The 14,658-nt window shown below is 41.4% G+C and overlaps 1 protein-coding gene across 8 annotated transcripts in view; it reads right to left on the bottom strand.

Moving 5' to 3' along the window:
- The window catches only part of LOC138210525 (glutamate receptor-interacting protein 2-like), a 220,769-nt gene that overhangs the window by 74,794 nt on the left and 131,317 nt on the right, over positions 1-14,658 (bottom strand). Inside the window, exon 1 of one of the 8 annotated variants that reach the window (XM_069169731.1) lies at positions 8,539-8,651. The exons of the other annotated variants lie outside the window; for them this stretch is intronic. Coding sequence (XP_069025832.1) covers positions 8,539-8,584 — 46 coding nt within the window. The 5' untranslated portion in view covers positions 8,585-8,651. Of the gene's footprint in view, positions 1-8,538; positions 8,652-14,658 lie in introns of those variants that run through there. 8 annotated transcript variants of the gene reach the window in all.

Here is a 14,658-nt window from a genome sequence, read left to right as displayed (position 1 = left end):
TCCCGGTTTTACCGCCTTGCTTGCGAAACATCGTTTGCCGTCCAATCGCGCCATCGGCTCGTTTCGTACGCAAGAAATTTATGCCGCGTTCAAATTCATACAAAACTGAAAAGACTTGTTACTGTATTTGGCCGTGAACGCCTTAAAAATTCTTGATCCAACTGTATAGTTCCTCCAAATGGCATCGCCATAGCGACCAGTACAATTAAGAAGAATCTTGGAGGTACTTTCAAAAAAATATGTCCTTCAATTTACCCATCGAGCAAGTCTCTCGTCTCGGCGCAACGCGGACAAACTCACCCATGCGTTTGTTACTTCCAGCCTCGACTGCTGTAAGTCGTCGTTGTAAGATGACTTATGAAGCCTAAACGCAATTACTGACGGAATCTAGCAAAAAAAACAAAAACGCTTAAATATTTCCAGTACTAACCTCTTTTTATTGGATTCCTGTAAAAATCAAGAATGTAATTCAAAATTCTCCCTCCTAACAATCAAAACACTTAATGGCCAAACAAGATCTTTTCGAACCTCATGATCCTGTTCGAGGGCTTCGCTGTCAGAACACCGGCCCGCCTGTGGTACCTTGATTTTCCAAAAGTTCACGCCTTCTTTCTCCCGAAGCTTCGTTTATTGTTATCGCCTCCTCACTTGTGTAGTTTTATGCTTTTTGTTTTTTTAAAGGTATAGTTTCTGGCCCGCGGTTACTGGACCCAACTAGCATACCCAATGTTTATTGTCTCTTGTATCTCTATTCTGTTCTTTTCTCTCTCTGCTCTCCCGTCACTCCAATCAGTTGAGGCCTCAGTTGAGGTTTTTCCTTCCTGTTAAAAGACAGTTTTTCCTTCCTACATTATAAATGAAACGGACTAATTTAACATTTCATCCGATGCATGATGTGTGACCGGCATGATTTTCAAGGTCAACACAGCTAATGCGTAGCGCCACAATGCTAACGTTTAGCCTCCACCTTTCGAGCCTGCATGTTCGGGGTTTAATAACTGAAACGATTCCCGTTTCTAATGACCGTCACCTCCCAGCTACCCCTGCATGGGAGCTCCAGCTCTCTTTACTAAGACGGTGCAGCTGTGAGCGGCGCACTGAACAGCAGGCGAGCACTCAACAGGGGGGGGGGCGGCATCGCTCCGGTTGCTGTGCAACACAGTTTGACAACAACTTTTGGGAATGGCGGAAAAACAAAAACAAAAAAAAAACAAAAGGGCACGCAGTTGTTGAAATTAATGTTGTTGAAGATGACGATTTCTCTCTTTGCTCTTTGACAAGATAAGAAAAGTGTTCTGAGATGTACTGTTGCTAATGGCAACCGCTCGTTCTGTACTGTAAAGTGTCGCTGCATGTGATACTTAAATCAGAGCTGCACTCTTTCTGCCTCCTGGATGTTACAAATTAAGCCGGTTCACTTATATTTAAAATTAATAATGAAATGTTTTTTTTTTTAATATATATTTGTCAGTTGCGTCTCAATGCCTGGAGCTTTGCAGGGATTTGCAAGCAGAAGGAGTTTTAAGTGTCAGAGTGAGTTTAAATGTGACAGGGATGTGCTCATTTTCTAGTTTCAATAATCCATGTTTTTTTTTTTTTCATCTTTTTACAGATTGTGGGATTTGCAGATTTCGGTTATTTATTTTTTTGCATATTTACTATACAGTTGAAAATTACTTCATAGCTCTCATTTTTCCCCTCATCTGCTTCTCAAGTCCTCAAGTTCTCAGCATCACAGCATTTCTTCAGCCGCTAATTCTGCATTTCCCCACTTATCTCTTCCCGTTTCTCACCTCTATCCTGCTACCTTCCAAACACTCCCTTTCTTCAAGGGGGTTTTACTCATATCATAAATTCTCACTCGTCCCCCCCCCCCCCCCGCCGTTCACTCAATCCTCACTTTATATTCATTTCTGTGTCTGGCATTATTTCACCCACTTCCCCCTTTGATCTCACGCTCTCTCCTCGTCACCTTCCAACCTTCTCAATCGTCCCTCCATTCTCTTTCCGAGACTGACCTCACCAGAAAAGTCGATAGCACTGGTCCTCGTCTTCGTCCAATACCTGCGTTTTGCTGACAACCACCTCTGGGCAACACAAATCATTTGTTTCCCAAATTACATACACAGTGTACGGGTTGTGTTTGCTGGAAGTCCAAGTGGGGGTTCACATCCTGAGGTCTGTGTGACTCAGGACTGATTTGAGTTTTTTAGTTTGGAGGACTTCTTCTTGTCGCATCTTCGTGACTTTCTTTTGCGTATCCTTCCCTTTTTTTTTTGTCCGTCTTCTTTTCTCTTTGTGTCTTTCGTGGTTTCTGTTGACTGCTTCCATTTTTTTTGCACTTGTCTTTTCTATTTTTCTGCCTACTGTTTTTTACACCGTACGTATCACTTTATTGACCAACCTCTTTCTCTTCTTGCTCTCTCACCACATTTGTCTTTTCTTTTCCCGACTCAGTCTCTCACTCCCACTCTTCCTCCTCCGCTCATCTCTTTGCTGAAGGTATAAATAGGTCTCCTAATAAAGTGCTAATTAATCTCTGGTGACAAAATCAAAGAAAGCACATCTGCATTGCTGAGAGGAGCGACGGAGGGAGAGAGGAGGAAAGGGAAAGGGATAGACAGGAAGGAGTGGGGGGAAAAAAATGCAGACGAGAGATGAAATGAGGGGGAAAAAAAAGGAGAAAGAAAGGTTTACATAATACCAAAAGAGAAGTTATAAAAATGTGAATTCATTGCAAATGAGTGATGAGGACTGTAATGTCCATATTCCACAAAAAAAAAAGGAATTACCAAGGCTATTACTTTATATTTTGCATTTCCACTATATTTATACCAATTTAAGATTGAATTTATGATTTAAAATAAAATCATTTTCTTTAGGGCCTGAAATGAATCGTAAACGCACCAAAAATCACGTCTCCTTCATTCTTAGAGTGAGTTTATAAATCAGGTCTAAACAGATTTCAATTGCTAGTTGCCACAGTCCGAATTCACGGCGGACAACCCCCCCGCAAAATGTCCAAGAAAACCCATCCGGTGGCACCCCTGACCTCCTCGGTCTTGGACCGTGACCTTCTGCCCCTCTTAAAAATGCGAATGCCACTCAAAACACTTCACCCGACTTCATTTCGTAAAAAATTCAAGGGTCTAAGTTCTTGAGTTTGACACCAAATTTGATGAGTTGCTGTCTTCTTAAAACACGAAACCTCGTCGATCGAGTGAAGAAAACTTGGACTACTCGGCGCCCTCTACGGGACCGACACATCCTCCAACGAGAACGGGTCATTTCGCCAAAACAACATACTGTATGTAACCACGGAAAGGACCGGCTGCAGGCAGACCAGACCTTCGTCGTCACGGTAATGATAATAAACACGTAGTTAACGTGAATTAGAAAAGGTCATTGGTTTGAGTTAAACGCCGACCTGTCCACAAGTCCGTCCTCAAAAACTCACCTTTTCAGAGCTGCTTTTAATGTGCGATTGAGTTTGTTTTTATTAATCCTATTTGGTGCTTATACTTTGACAAAGTGTTGTGTGATTTTTACTTTTATTATGTTGTTTTTGATCATTTTGAACCTGTGAAGCATCGTCGAGTGTCCTGAAAAGCGCTATATAAATAAAATGTATTCCTATTATTATTATTATTATTATTAAAATAAGTTGAAATAAGCTAATGCTGAGTTTTGTTTTAACTCAGGACACAAACGACCGTCTCTTGGTGGGAAAGTCGTGTGTTTGAGCAATCCAACGACCCGACCTGCTCTCGCTCTGCCACTCTTTACATCCGTCTTATTTGATGCCGTCATAATAACTACGCTCACTAGAGGTCGCAGGAAATATAAGTATTGGTTGTATTACTCTGTTTACAGATTATTGCTGTAGTGTTTTAGGAAAGGGATGGTCCATCATCATAGTCATCAGTATGTATTGATTCGGAATATATCATATTATAGAGATATATAACTAGGTATGATTTTGGATGGGTGGGGGGAATAAACGATGATACTGGTGAGAATTACAGACAGAAATAGGTTACGTATCGGAGGAGTACAGAAAGAGAAAAAAGTGTGATGAGAGAATAGGAAAGATATTATTTTTCGGGAAAGAGAAAAAGAAATGCAGATGGATGGCGAGGAGAAGCTCTAATAGGCAAAGTCATTCATTCAGAGCTGTGATGGGAGCGAGAGAGAGAACTTTTCAAACTAACTCTTTGTAAGGATTTATACACAAAAAGGATGAAAATGCGGTGCATAATTTTTGAGTTACATTAGTCATCTCAAGCTCAACTTCCATTTAGATGGAGTAGGCTGAAGGCTCGGCTCTTGTCGTCAATCAGCCCGATTGTGCTGCTGAATAATTCAAAGTCCACATCCAAACCACGCGTTGTAACTCTTCAACTCTTTACGTAACTGTACCTTTACATATTTTGGGATACTTTAAAATCAAAGCAATGCAAAATGTTGTATAACGACATATCACTGAACAAAAAAGAAAAAACACATTTGTCTTTCACACTTCACGCGCACTTTTCAGGTATAATAGCTGGCAGCTTGGTCGACGCTTCACTGCAGCTTTTTCCAACAGACTTTGAAAAAGTTTCATGTGTCCAAAGTGTCTGCTTCTACTTCATGGTGTTTTTCTATCAAACCTCAAAAAAAAGAAAAGAAGAAGATATGAAATATTAATTGAAGGAAAGAGAGACCGGGTGCTTTTTTTTTTTTTTTTACACAGCTAAATCTGTGAGGGAACCCCTTCCGCTATCCAGTTTCCTGGGGGAAACCCCATCAATAAACCCTTTCCACAGAAAGTCTGAGTCATGATAATATCATATATATATATATATATATATATCTACAAAAAAGATACAACTCATCAAATTAGACCATATTTCTGCAATACAACATCACTATAAAAATAATGAACCATCAATGACACAAAGTTTGCCAAAAGTCTAAAACGACATTAATCAATATTTTGGATAATTGCAGATTCCCTGTGACAGAAATGTTTGTTTGTACTGATAATATCAGCATCTTAGTGTGCTTTTTTTGTGTCAAAATCCAGGGCTCCAAATCTGAAGACCAATTTCTGCTGTTGCGGTCAGAATCTGAATAAAAGAATAATGTAAGAAAATGAGGATGAGAAGTTTAATAATTCTATGAATTTATTTTGGATTTTAATGAATATGAATGAAAAAAAGAAACGTGTAAAAACACTTTTAAAAGTCTAAATCTAGACCACTCCAAATCAGGTTTCGTTGTACAAAATACATTGGTCATGTTTTTTTGAATCTCTTTCTGCATGAATTGCTTAAATTTTTTATTAAATTTTTATCTCAAAAGTAAGTGATCAAAAGTCTTAAAAAGTGCGGGACATTTCCCTCTGGAACTTGCAGATACACTCCTGGGGAAACGGGGAGAGTGACGGCAGGCGGTGCTGTCGGTTCCCCGGCGGATGGGCAGCTAATCTGCAGAATAACCATCAGTTTTCAAAGCCACCGAGCGGTTAGTTATTCCCAGAGGTTCGGTGTGTAATAGGTTTGATGTGACTTCACAGGCTAACCTGTGGGTCTTGGAATTATTAATCGTCAGAGAGACTTTGACTCTCGGTGGAAAAGAAAAAAAATGAAATAAATCACAGGCAACCTGTAGCCCCTGTGGCACTACAAAATAAGAGCGACACCGTGGACTGATTTCAGCTTTTGCAGAATGACTAGAACCCCTTCGTTTTTTTTTGTGACTGAACAAAGCAAAATGTCCTACCCGAAGCATCTCGGTCGTGTAAATAAGACAATGATGGACACTGAACACGAGAGTCGGACGCTAAATCTGACCTCTGACCCGCCGAGAAGAAATATAAAACCATACAAATACATTTTATTAAATGGTGTTAGTTTGAATGTACTGTAAAATGCCAGCCTGTTATCGTGCTGAATGGTGTAATACACCTATGCGTCCAGTAGAGGATGCTTTTTTTTTTGTTGGTTTCAGGTTGTACGTTACGTAGGGATGAAGAAGCGGTTCATGTGATGGAGATCATGTGACGAAGTACAAAAGAATGCTAAAAACAGAATGTTCGAGTTCGGAGAAAGCAGAAAGTCAACGTGGATTTATTTTTAAAGCAATGAGAGAGTTAGATAACTGAAACAAAAAAAACAAAAAACGTACAAACGTACATTTTTACGTCAAGTACTTAGAAAAGTACTTACAAGAATACATCTCACACGGTATTTTTTTTTCTTCCAGTAAGATGTTTTACATTTTTAACAGTGCAGAAAACCAAATAAGAAAGCAAATTGAGACCCAAAATACTTGCTTCCTGTGCCGTTTAAAAAAAAACAAACGGAAAAATCTTCTGTCAATTCTGAAACAATAACAACTACCGACACAACCTCCACAAGTAATATTGTTTTCACATATTTTAAATGAGGGGAGCTTAAGAGAAAAGTTTTAATGAAGAGGAACTCTAACTCAGATGACTGTTTTCTACTCGTTAACCAGCTAATGAGGTAAATGAACAAATTGCATTTCACGGTACCATTTACAAACACTAATTACTGAGCCCTTATGTTACTTTTGAAAAAAAAGCTCATTACAGTAAGAGCTCAATCGATGCGTTAACGGTTGTTCTGTGTAAATCGTAGACGCCACTTCCGTGTCTTCAAATCTCTTGTAGGACTCGGGAGATACATGTAAACTTCGCAATGACTGTGTGGCTTTCAACTTTCGGCACGTTTCACTCGAATGTCGCCGACCTTTCGGTTTTTTGACGTTCATGTTGCCCGTCAGTCTGGAGGAGCAAATCTCAGAAATGTCACGTCGTCGAGTCGTGAACGTGTGAAAGTGCGTATTAGTAATTCCCCAAAAACAATTGGAGCGCTTCCTCGTCTGTGGCGTTCCAGTCATTGCAGCGATGAAGCCGATTTATCGTCTTCAGAAGTTACTCTGCTTTTTCTACTCAGCGAGGCTTTTTTTTTAAACTGCGTGATGGAGTCGTGACACTTTGAGAGACACCTCCGCGGCATTAACGCCAGACACGACGCTGCGCGAATGTGACAGTGATTTATGTTCCACCCTTTTTTGCTCGGCAATGAGGGCAGCGGCGTGTTCAGATTGCTGGCAGTCCCAGGGTGGGCTTGCATTGCGCAACCCTGACGGGGGCCGATAGGTGGCGTTTTGTCCCCTCCCGTTCGGCGCCCTCCCCCCTTTTCCCCACTGAGTCTCCAGGCTCCACTTCAAAGCGATGGATCTCCAAATTCATAAATAAATCAGCAGCAGAGAGAGGAGGTGGGGGTGGAGGGGGGGGGGGAACTGCGCATCTCTTTTGCTCCCAACACAGACAGAGGTGTCAGGCGGCGCCACACATGCAACCATCAGCTATACAAATCATAGGATCATGAACATTTTTTTGGTTTTTTTTTTTGTTGAAAAAAATCCATCCTATGAGGCTGCTTTTAATCAAAAGACGCAACTCCACCAAGTATCTTTTAAGGTCACTTCAAACTCAGCCAAGACTCCGAGGATTATAAAAGCTAAATCCATAAATCATAGATAACACAGGGAACACATTATTATGTGAAGTGGAAAAAAAAAAAAAAAAAAAGAAAGAAAAGAAAACCCCAACTTAAAGTATTAGAAGTGTACTGTTCAGTCACTCCAGCACAAAACCAATTCAATTACAACCGCCGCTCGACTATTTGTTGATATGGTTCACAATAATAAGAATAAATCGGGAAAAAAAAGAAAGAAGAAAGATCACTTCATCAGGAAATCTCACCATAAATTCTATTATTGAACAGCAGTCAGACACTTTTATGCTCTTATGGAAATATCACAAGGCAAACGGAGATATCGTGGAAAAACAGCTCGATTAGCAACAAAACCTAAAACATGCTGAAATATCATTAAAAAAAGAAGAACCCGACACAGCAAAACAAACAAACAAACGCACAACCACACTATCAACTACCGTTTAACAGCACGCAGACACTTATGCATGCACATTAAAGAAGTCTAATATCGACATGCTGAACACGTAAAAGCAGGACCGGTTTGTATTCGTCTTTGGGGGGCGCAGGAGGACGAAGAGGTGGAGGAAGCAACGCTGAAAGCTGCTTCTGAAAAGAAGTGATGACACCGAACCTCTCCGTTAGCCCTCAAAGGTAAATAAATAAATAAATAAATAAACCCTCTCCAGATGAGACATTAAAAAAAAAGAAAAAAAAGAAAAAAGCATCGCTTCACACGCCCCCCCCCCCCCCCCCCCCGACTGATAACAACCATCCAGAAGTGTCCGTCACTACAAAGTGAGAAGAAAAAAAAAAAAAAAAAAAAAAAAAATGCGGTCGGAGGAATTTTTGTGTTTCAGAACAATCAAAAAAACAAATAATTTGATCGACGGCAGCAGAAAGTGAAATCAGCAGCGAAAAAGAACAGCGGAACAAAATCACAAAGAGAGAGACAATTTGTTTTTGTGGTGGTGTTGTTGTTGGTGTTGTAGTTATTGTTTTTTTGTTGTTGTTGTTGTTTTTTTACCTTTTTGCAGCAGCCTTCTCTTCAATATCGCCTGAAGAAAAAGCATTTTCTCCCACACCGGTTCCAGACTGGACGGGTAATTCTCTCCTCATGGAAGAGCGGAAGACGGGGAAAAAAAAACGCCGAGTCTGAACTTCAGTCTGCCGGCACCTCTCTCTTTTTCTCTCTCTCTCTCTCTCCTCTCACCCTCCGCCTCCGTTTATCTCTCTAAGGGACCCCCCACCCCACCCACCCCACCTTCCCGTTGATACCAGCTGAACTGTAGAAAGTGTGTGTGTGTGTGTGTGTGTGTGTGTGTGTGCGTTTTTAACACTCCTAAAAAGAAAATATCCCCCCCCCAAAAAATGAAAACCCTGATCTCTATAGTCGACTTCAATCAGGTCTGTTCTCAGTCTAGTTCTGTTCTGACAGAGCCGATCTGTGTTTTCACATATTCTCCATCCTCGTTTTCTTTATGCTCTAATTTAATTACAGCATTGTCTCTCTCTCTCTCTCTCTCTCTCTCTCTCTCTCTCTCTCTCTCTCTATATATATATATATATATATATATCTTTCTCTATCTCTTTCTCTCTATTTTCTCTCTTCTCCCTCTCTCAGTTTCTCTCCTGATTATGCAAAAAAAAAAAAAAAAAAAAAAAAATTGTAGCTCAAAGCCTTCGGGACATTTGATGCCCTAGTTTTTTTTTTTTTTTTTTTTTTTTTTTCTTCTTTTTCTTCAGAGTCTCTGTATCTAGTGGGGTTGTCTGTGTGTGTGTGTGTGTGTGTGTGTCTGTGTGTGTGTGTGTGTGTGTGTGTGTGTGTCTGTGTGTGTGTGTGTGTGTGTGTGTGTGTGTGTGTGTCTAAGGCACCGTCGAAAGTCTAGCCAAAAGATGAAAGCGTCCAACACTTGGAAAAAGCCACCAGATCGTGACTTATTCCTCGGCCCCCCCCGTCGGTTTGTGATCGGGAGGGAGGTGACCGTTTGTCGGCTTGAAGCGACAAGAAACCGAGAGAAAGCCATCAGCCCCCCCTCCTGCCCCCCACCACCACCAAAACCCGCCTCCATCCGTCCCATTCCTACATAATCAATGATTCCTTGTTCCCAAATATGGGTGGAATCTGGGGCAAGGATCCTCCAGATCCTCCAAAAAAGACAATTAATGCAGGATTAAAGCGGCCAAGCTGGCAACTTAAAATAACGAACGAAGTGAAGCTAAATATAAAACATGTTCACTAATCTGTGGGTGACATCGAGCGTTCAAATTTCTAAGCATCGGGACAGTTTTTTTTTTTGCTCAGTCCTCTAAAGTACTGCATTTGAACCCCCCCCCCCCCCCCCAAAAAAAAAAAGAAAAAGATTACGTTGTTGAAGCGCTGACTCGCAGCTTTTATTTGAAGGTGTTTGCGGCCGCATCAGATAAACCGTGTAAAAACTGCGACACGTCTTCTTCATACCCTCAAGGATGAAAAAAAAAAATACAAAAATCTACAAGCCCTACATTGTTAAGTCATTATGGATGTGAACGCTCGCTTAAATCGTAAAGAGTCAGCAATTCGAGCTCTGTGTTTCATTTTCGTCCCGCCGCCGCCGTAATAAAAAAGCGTATCACTCCCCCCAATACCGTTATACCGCACACTGTTATTAATGTTTCTTTAAATATTCAGGACCTTTAGAGTTAAAAAAAAAAATTGCTCTTTGCAGCATATTTGTGTGACATGGATTACTTTAAAGCAGTCCAGCCCACTGAAAACATTTGGTACACCGTGAAACGAAAAACAACAACAAAGTAAAACCCCCGAGCAGGGGAAATCCCATATCAGGCAAGAGTGGGACCACATTTCACTTTCAAAACTCCAGCAACTGGTCTCCTCAGTTCCCAAACGTTGACAGTGTTGTAAAAAAAAAAAGAAGACGTGAAGCAACACAATGGTAGACATGTTCCTGTCCCAACTTTTTTTGAGACATGCTGCTGGCACCAAGTTCAAAATGAGAATATCTTTTTCACAAAACAATGACGTTTTTTTTTTTTAAGTTTTAAGATTTGATATATTGTCTTTTGGTCTATTTTTGAATAAATATGGGTTTATGTGATTTGCAAATCTTTTGCATTCTGTTTTTATTTACATTTTTACACAATGTCCCAACTTTGTTGGAGACGGGTTGTCGAACCGACATGGTTTAAGACTCCTGCAGAGCATTGCAGACCTCGGCCAATGCAACAACTTGCACACTATCCATTCAATCTAAAGACCCTTCCTTCGATGAGGCAGCAGTGCTAACCATTTAGCGCACCAAGCTACAACAGGTTAATACATGAGCAGACAAACAAGCAATTGCACGTAGTTTAAACTACCCTAACTCCTATTTATTGGGAGTAAACCAGACAACAACAAAAAAGCACACGCCAGCAGCTTGCACAAGCCTGAGATTCGAAATAAAAGGGAAGTGAACTTCAGCACCATGGACAGCGACCACTAACCCCACAGTGAGAATTTCTCATTATTTTTCTTAACCTGCTTCACTAAGTAGAATTAAGTTAATACATCACAACACGCACTGGGAACTTAGCAGAAGGGAAGGTCGCCCGTCCAGCTGCTGGTTTAACACACACGGGCTGAACCCGATGTACAAAACTGAAAAAAAAAAAAATCCTGCTGAGTCCACGAGGGCTTAAAACGGGGGCCACTGCACAATCAGCAAACGCTTAAAGGCTCTACTATTAACTTTGGGACGCATTAATGTAGATTTTTTTTTTTTTTTGCAACCCCACACAGGTTTTAAGAGGCAATCATTGCAGTCAAATACTAATAATAATTAAAAAAAAAAAAAAAAAAAAGCTTAGAAATATCTTCCCAGAGTGTTTGGTCGCATGCAAAATAGTTTAAATCTTCAGACAAGAGGTGTTGATGATCTCAAAATCATTTCATAATCGCAATTAATTTGAAGAAAAATCCAAATTCTCAAACTCTCTATGGCAATGACTGTCAGTCCACCGCAGCAGAGGAACAGCACAATTCCGTATCCACCGGCTCGTACGTTGCCAAATCCCGTCGGGAGAAACAGTAAACGCTTTCATCCTGCCGGCTGTCAAGCGGTGGAAAGGCCACGGTCCCGCCAGGCAGCATTCCAGACATGTGACACTATAAAGCGGGGCATCACCTAAAAAACAACAACAACAAGCCAGTGCTTTCCGTCAACATCGTCCGGCTAACATAAAGGGGTAAAAAAAATAAAAAATAAACAAGACTACAGTCAACAGGCTTTCCCGTCTTTCGCGCTACGAACTGTCACGGAAAAGAAGTTTCACAAGTTTCCGTCTTGGGGGGAAAAAAAGAAACCCGTTTCATGTACTTCATATGTCAACTGTAAAAGATCTGAGGTGAGGAGAACCCATTCGCAAGGTACCCGCCGGATGTTTTGACGAGATGTGCGACAACCGCTGACACAATATATACATGCATATTTATAACAAGAAGATGTGTTGAAGGAATATTGGCTGCAAAATGGTAACGATATACATCTTCCACAGTTTACTTGACGGAATATGTTGTTTTTACCACAACATCACAAGAAGCCACAGATTTACGCTTCGGTCATGTGACGACACTCCAGCCAGGTACTCTGGTAAAAAAAATGATCTTCAGATTTTATTTTGCTTGTTTGTAATGAAGAATTTCCCTATTAAAAAAATAAAAATAAAAAAAAAAGACAATTCGTTTGAATGATGGGAAAAGGTTCAAGTTTTGGTCCTCTTACATCAGAATTGAATCCAAAAGACTTTAGCAGCTAAACTGCTACCAGACGAATCAACACATATCAGACTCGGTCAAAGCTTCACAAACACCGTTTGTTGCAGCGATATTGCGTTCGGTTGCGTTACGCCGTCGGACGCAACAACACGTGTTCACGTAGTTCTGTCTGTCCGCTAAAGTGAGAGCATATTTTTTTTGTGCTGAGGATAAAAAAAAAATATTCATTTCTTTATGATGCAATGGATTCTTTTAGCCTTCTCCGTAGCATAAACTGTTGGTTCTTTTTTAATTTTTTTTTATTTCTACTTCCTAATTTTCTCAGTTCATTTTAGCGCCTACAGATTTCAACTTTTTCTTTTCTTTTTTTTTGACTTGCAGCTGGCCACAGGGGCACCGTCACCAAGAGGAGCGTCAGAAAAGTTTTTTACCATCTGAGGGAAAAAGGTCTTTTGATCTTTTCCTATGTCAACAGTGAATCATCCGAAGCGAGCGATCCTTCGAGAAAAAGGATGTGGAAGTCTGCTGGCTCTGATTCCTGCCCAGTTTTTTGTGTTTTTTTTTTTTCATCTCTCATCTGCCAGAAGAGAGCGTGACCTCAAAACTGCCGGCTAAAGAAATTGGTAGTTTGAATTATTAAAGGTAGGCTCATATGACTGTGCACAATATGCCCTAAAACATGGCAATGAAAAAAAAAAAAAAAAAAAAAAAAAGGCCTGTTCAAACAAAGAATCTGGAATCGTAATAACACGGAGGAAGGTCGAAATATTGAGTTAATTTCACAGTAAATTAAGTTTTTTTTTTTTTTATATAATAAACAGCCACCAAGAAGAGAAAGGACAGTTCGACTTGAGCTGCATCTTCCGACGACGACGACACTCGACTCGCTTTCGGTTTCAGCTACTTTTCTAGATTTGGTTTCCACTGCAGATGCAACCTTCAGGTTTCCCGGGATCCACAATCTCCCGGGATCTCAAGCGGGAGTCGAAACGTCAACTCCATCGCCACAAACGCTCGACGCGCGTCTTCTGTTCGACCTCCTCGTGATCAGCAACGTTTGCACCGGCAGCGCGCTTCAACGGCGGCGGCGAGCTCAACCGCCAACGTTGCCGGAACGTCCGCGTCGTTCACGCTCGAAGCCGTCAAATCGGCTTTTCACGTCTTTCGGATCTATTTCTACCGCGTCCAACGCGTCCAACGTGTCCAACGTGTCCGCCACAGACGGGTGTTTTCCGAGCCGTCCCGCCGCTGAGCTACGAGTTTTAGACGCGTCTCAAACCGACACGTCAGGTTTGCGAGACGCGATGAAAACAAACGCTCCTCATGTTTATTTCATGGAGTCCGACGGGCTCGACCGTCTCCGGGTTGGTTTTTTTTTTCCCAACACGGGAGCGAAGTGAATCAGCCGTATGGAAATGGTTCACATTTGCATAGAGAACAAAGACGGGCCCATACATTGTTCGTCTTATTTGGTTATTGTGAATATGAAACGTATTTTTTTACGGCTCAGTTCAGCTTTTCAGATTCTGCACGGTCACAACTTGTTTAGAGAATTTTTTTTTTAAGGATTGCCACGACTGAAGGATGGACCGATAACCAAGAACAGCTTCAGGAAAATCAAACCGACGGAGCTGAAAGGTGTTAAAAAAGGTCGATGCGGCTGCCGAGTCGGAGCGATGTCTCCGCGGGGACGAATTTCATTTGTTGTCTTGTTTTACCGTATCAAATAAACGTGAATCCCGGAGAGGCCGAACTGCAGAACAGTTTTATCTCAGTTCATAAACCTTCCGTCTGCGTGGAGCAGCGGCGCTTCTGGTTTACAAATCCGACCAATGAGATCGGAGGGATTTTTTTCCATCTATCTCCTTTTCATTGATGGGGATTTTTTTTTTTTTTTTTTTTTTTTTTTTTTTTAGCCTTTACTGGGACGCATAAAATCTTCGGCTCCTTCTGATTGTAAACGGTGTGCTGAACTCTTCAACACCTCCTCCACCTCCTCCACCTCCTCCACCTCCCCCACCGGGTCGGGTCAGCGTGATTAACTCCGTCCCACCTGAAGTGTCAGGTTGATTTAACCGAATGACAGCCTCAGCTGGAGACAGCAGCAGACGGGAGCTAAGTGTTAATCACACACACACACACACACACACACACACACACACACACACACACACACACACACACACACACACACACACACACATACACACACACACACAGTAAAAGGTAAACAGGACTAAGTTATACTGACAGGTTCCAGCTACTGACAACTTCCTGCACACCCACTCAGTCAGTCAGGGGTTTAATTTCGTTAGACAGTCAAGGGACCCCCCCCCCCCCCACACACACACACACACACACACCCCGGTGTAATCTAATTGGACAAGTGAG

This window comes from Embiotoca jacksoni, unplaced genomic scaffold (assembly GCF_022577435.1).
Source record: "Embiotoca jacksoni isolate LCO1_2020_lvr unplaced genomic scaffold, fEmbJac1.0.p SCAF_46, whole genome shotgun sequence".
Taxonomy (NCBI): Eukaryota; Metazoa; Chordata; class Actinopteri; family Embiotocidae; genus Embiotoca; species Embiotoca jacksoni.
The sequence above is the reverse complement of the archived record's forward strand: the minus strand, read 5'-3'. Positions and strand labels throughout refer to the sequence as shown.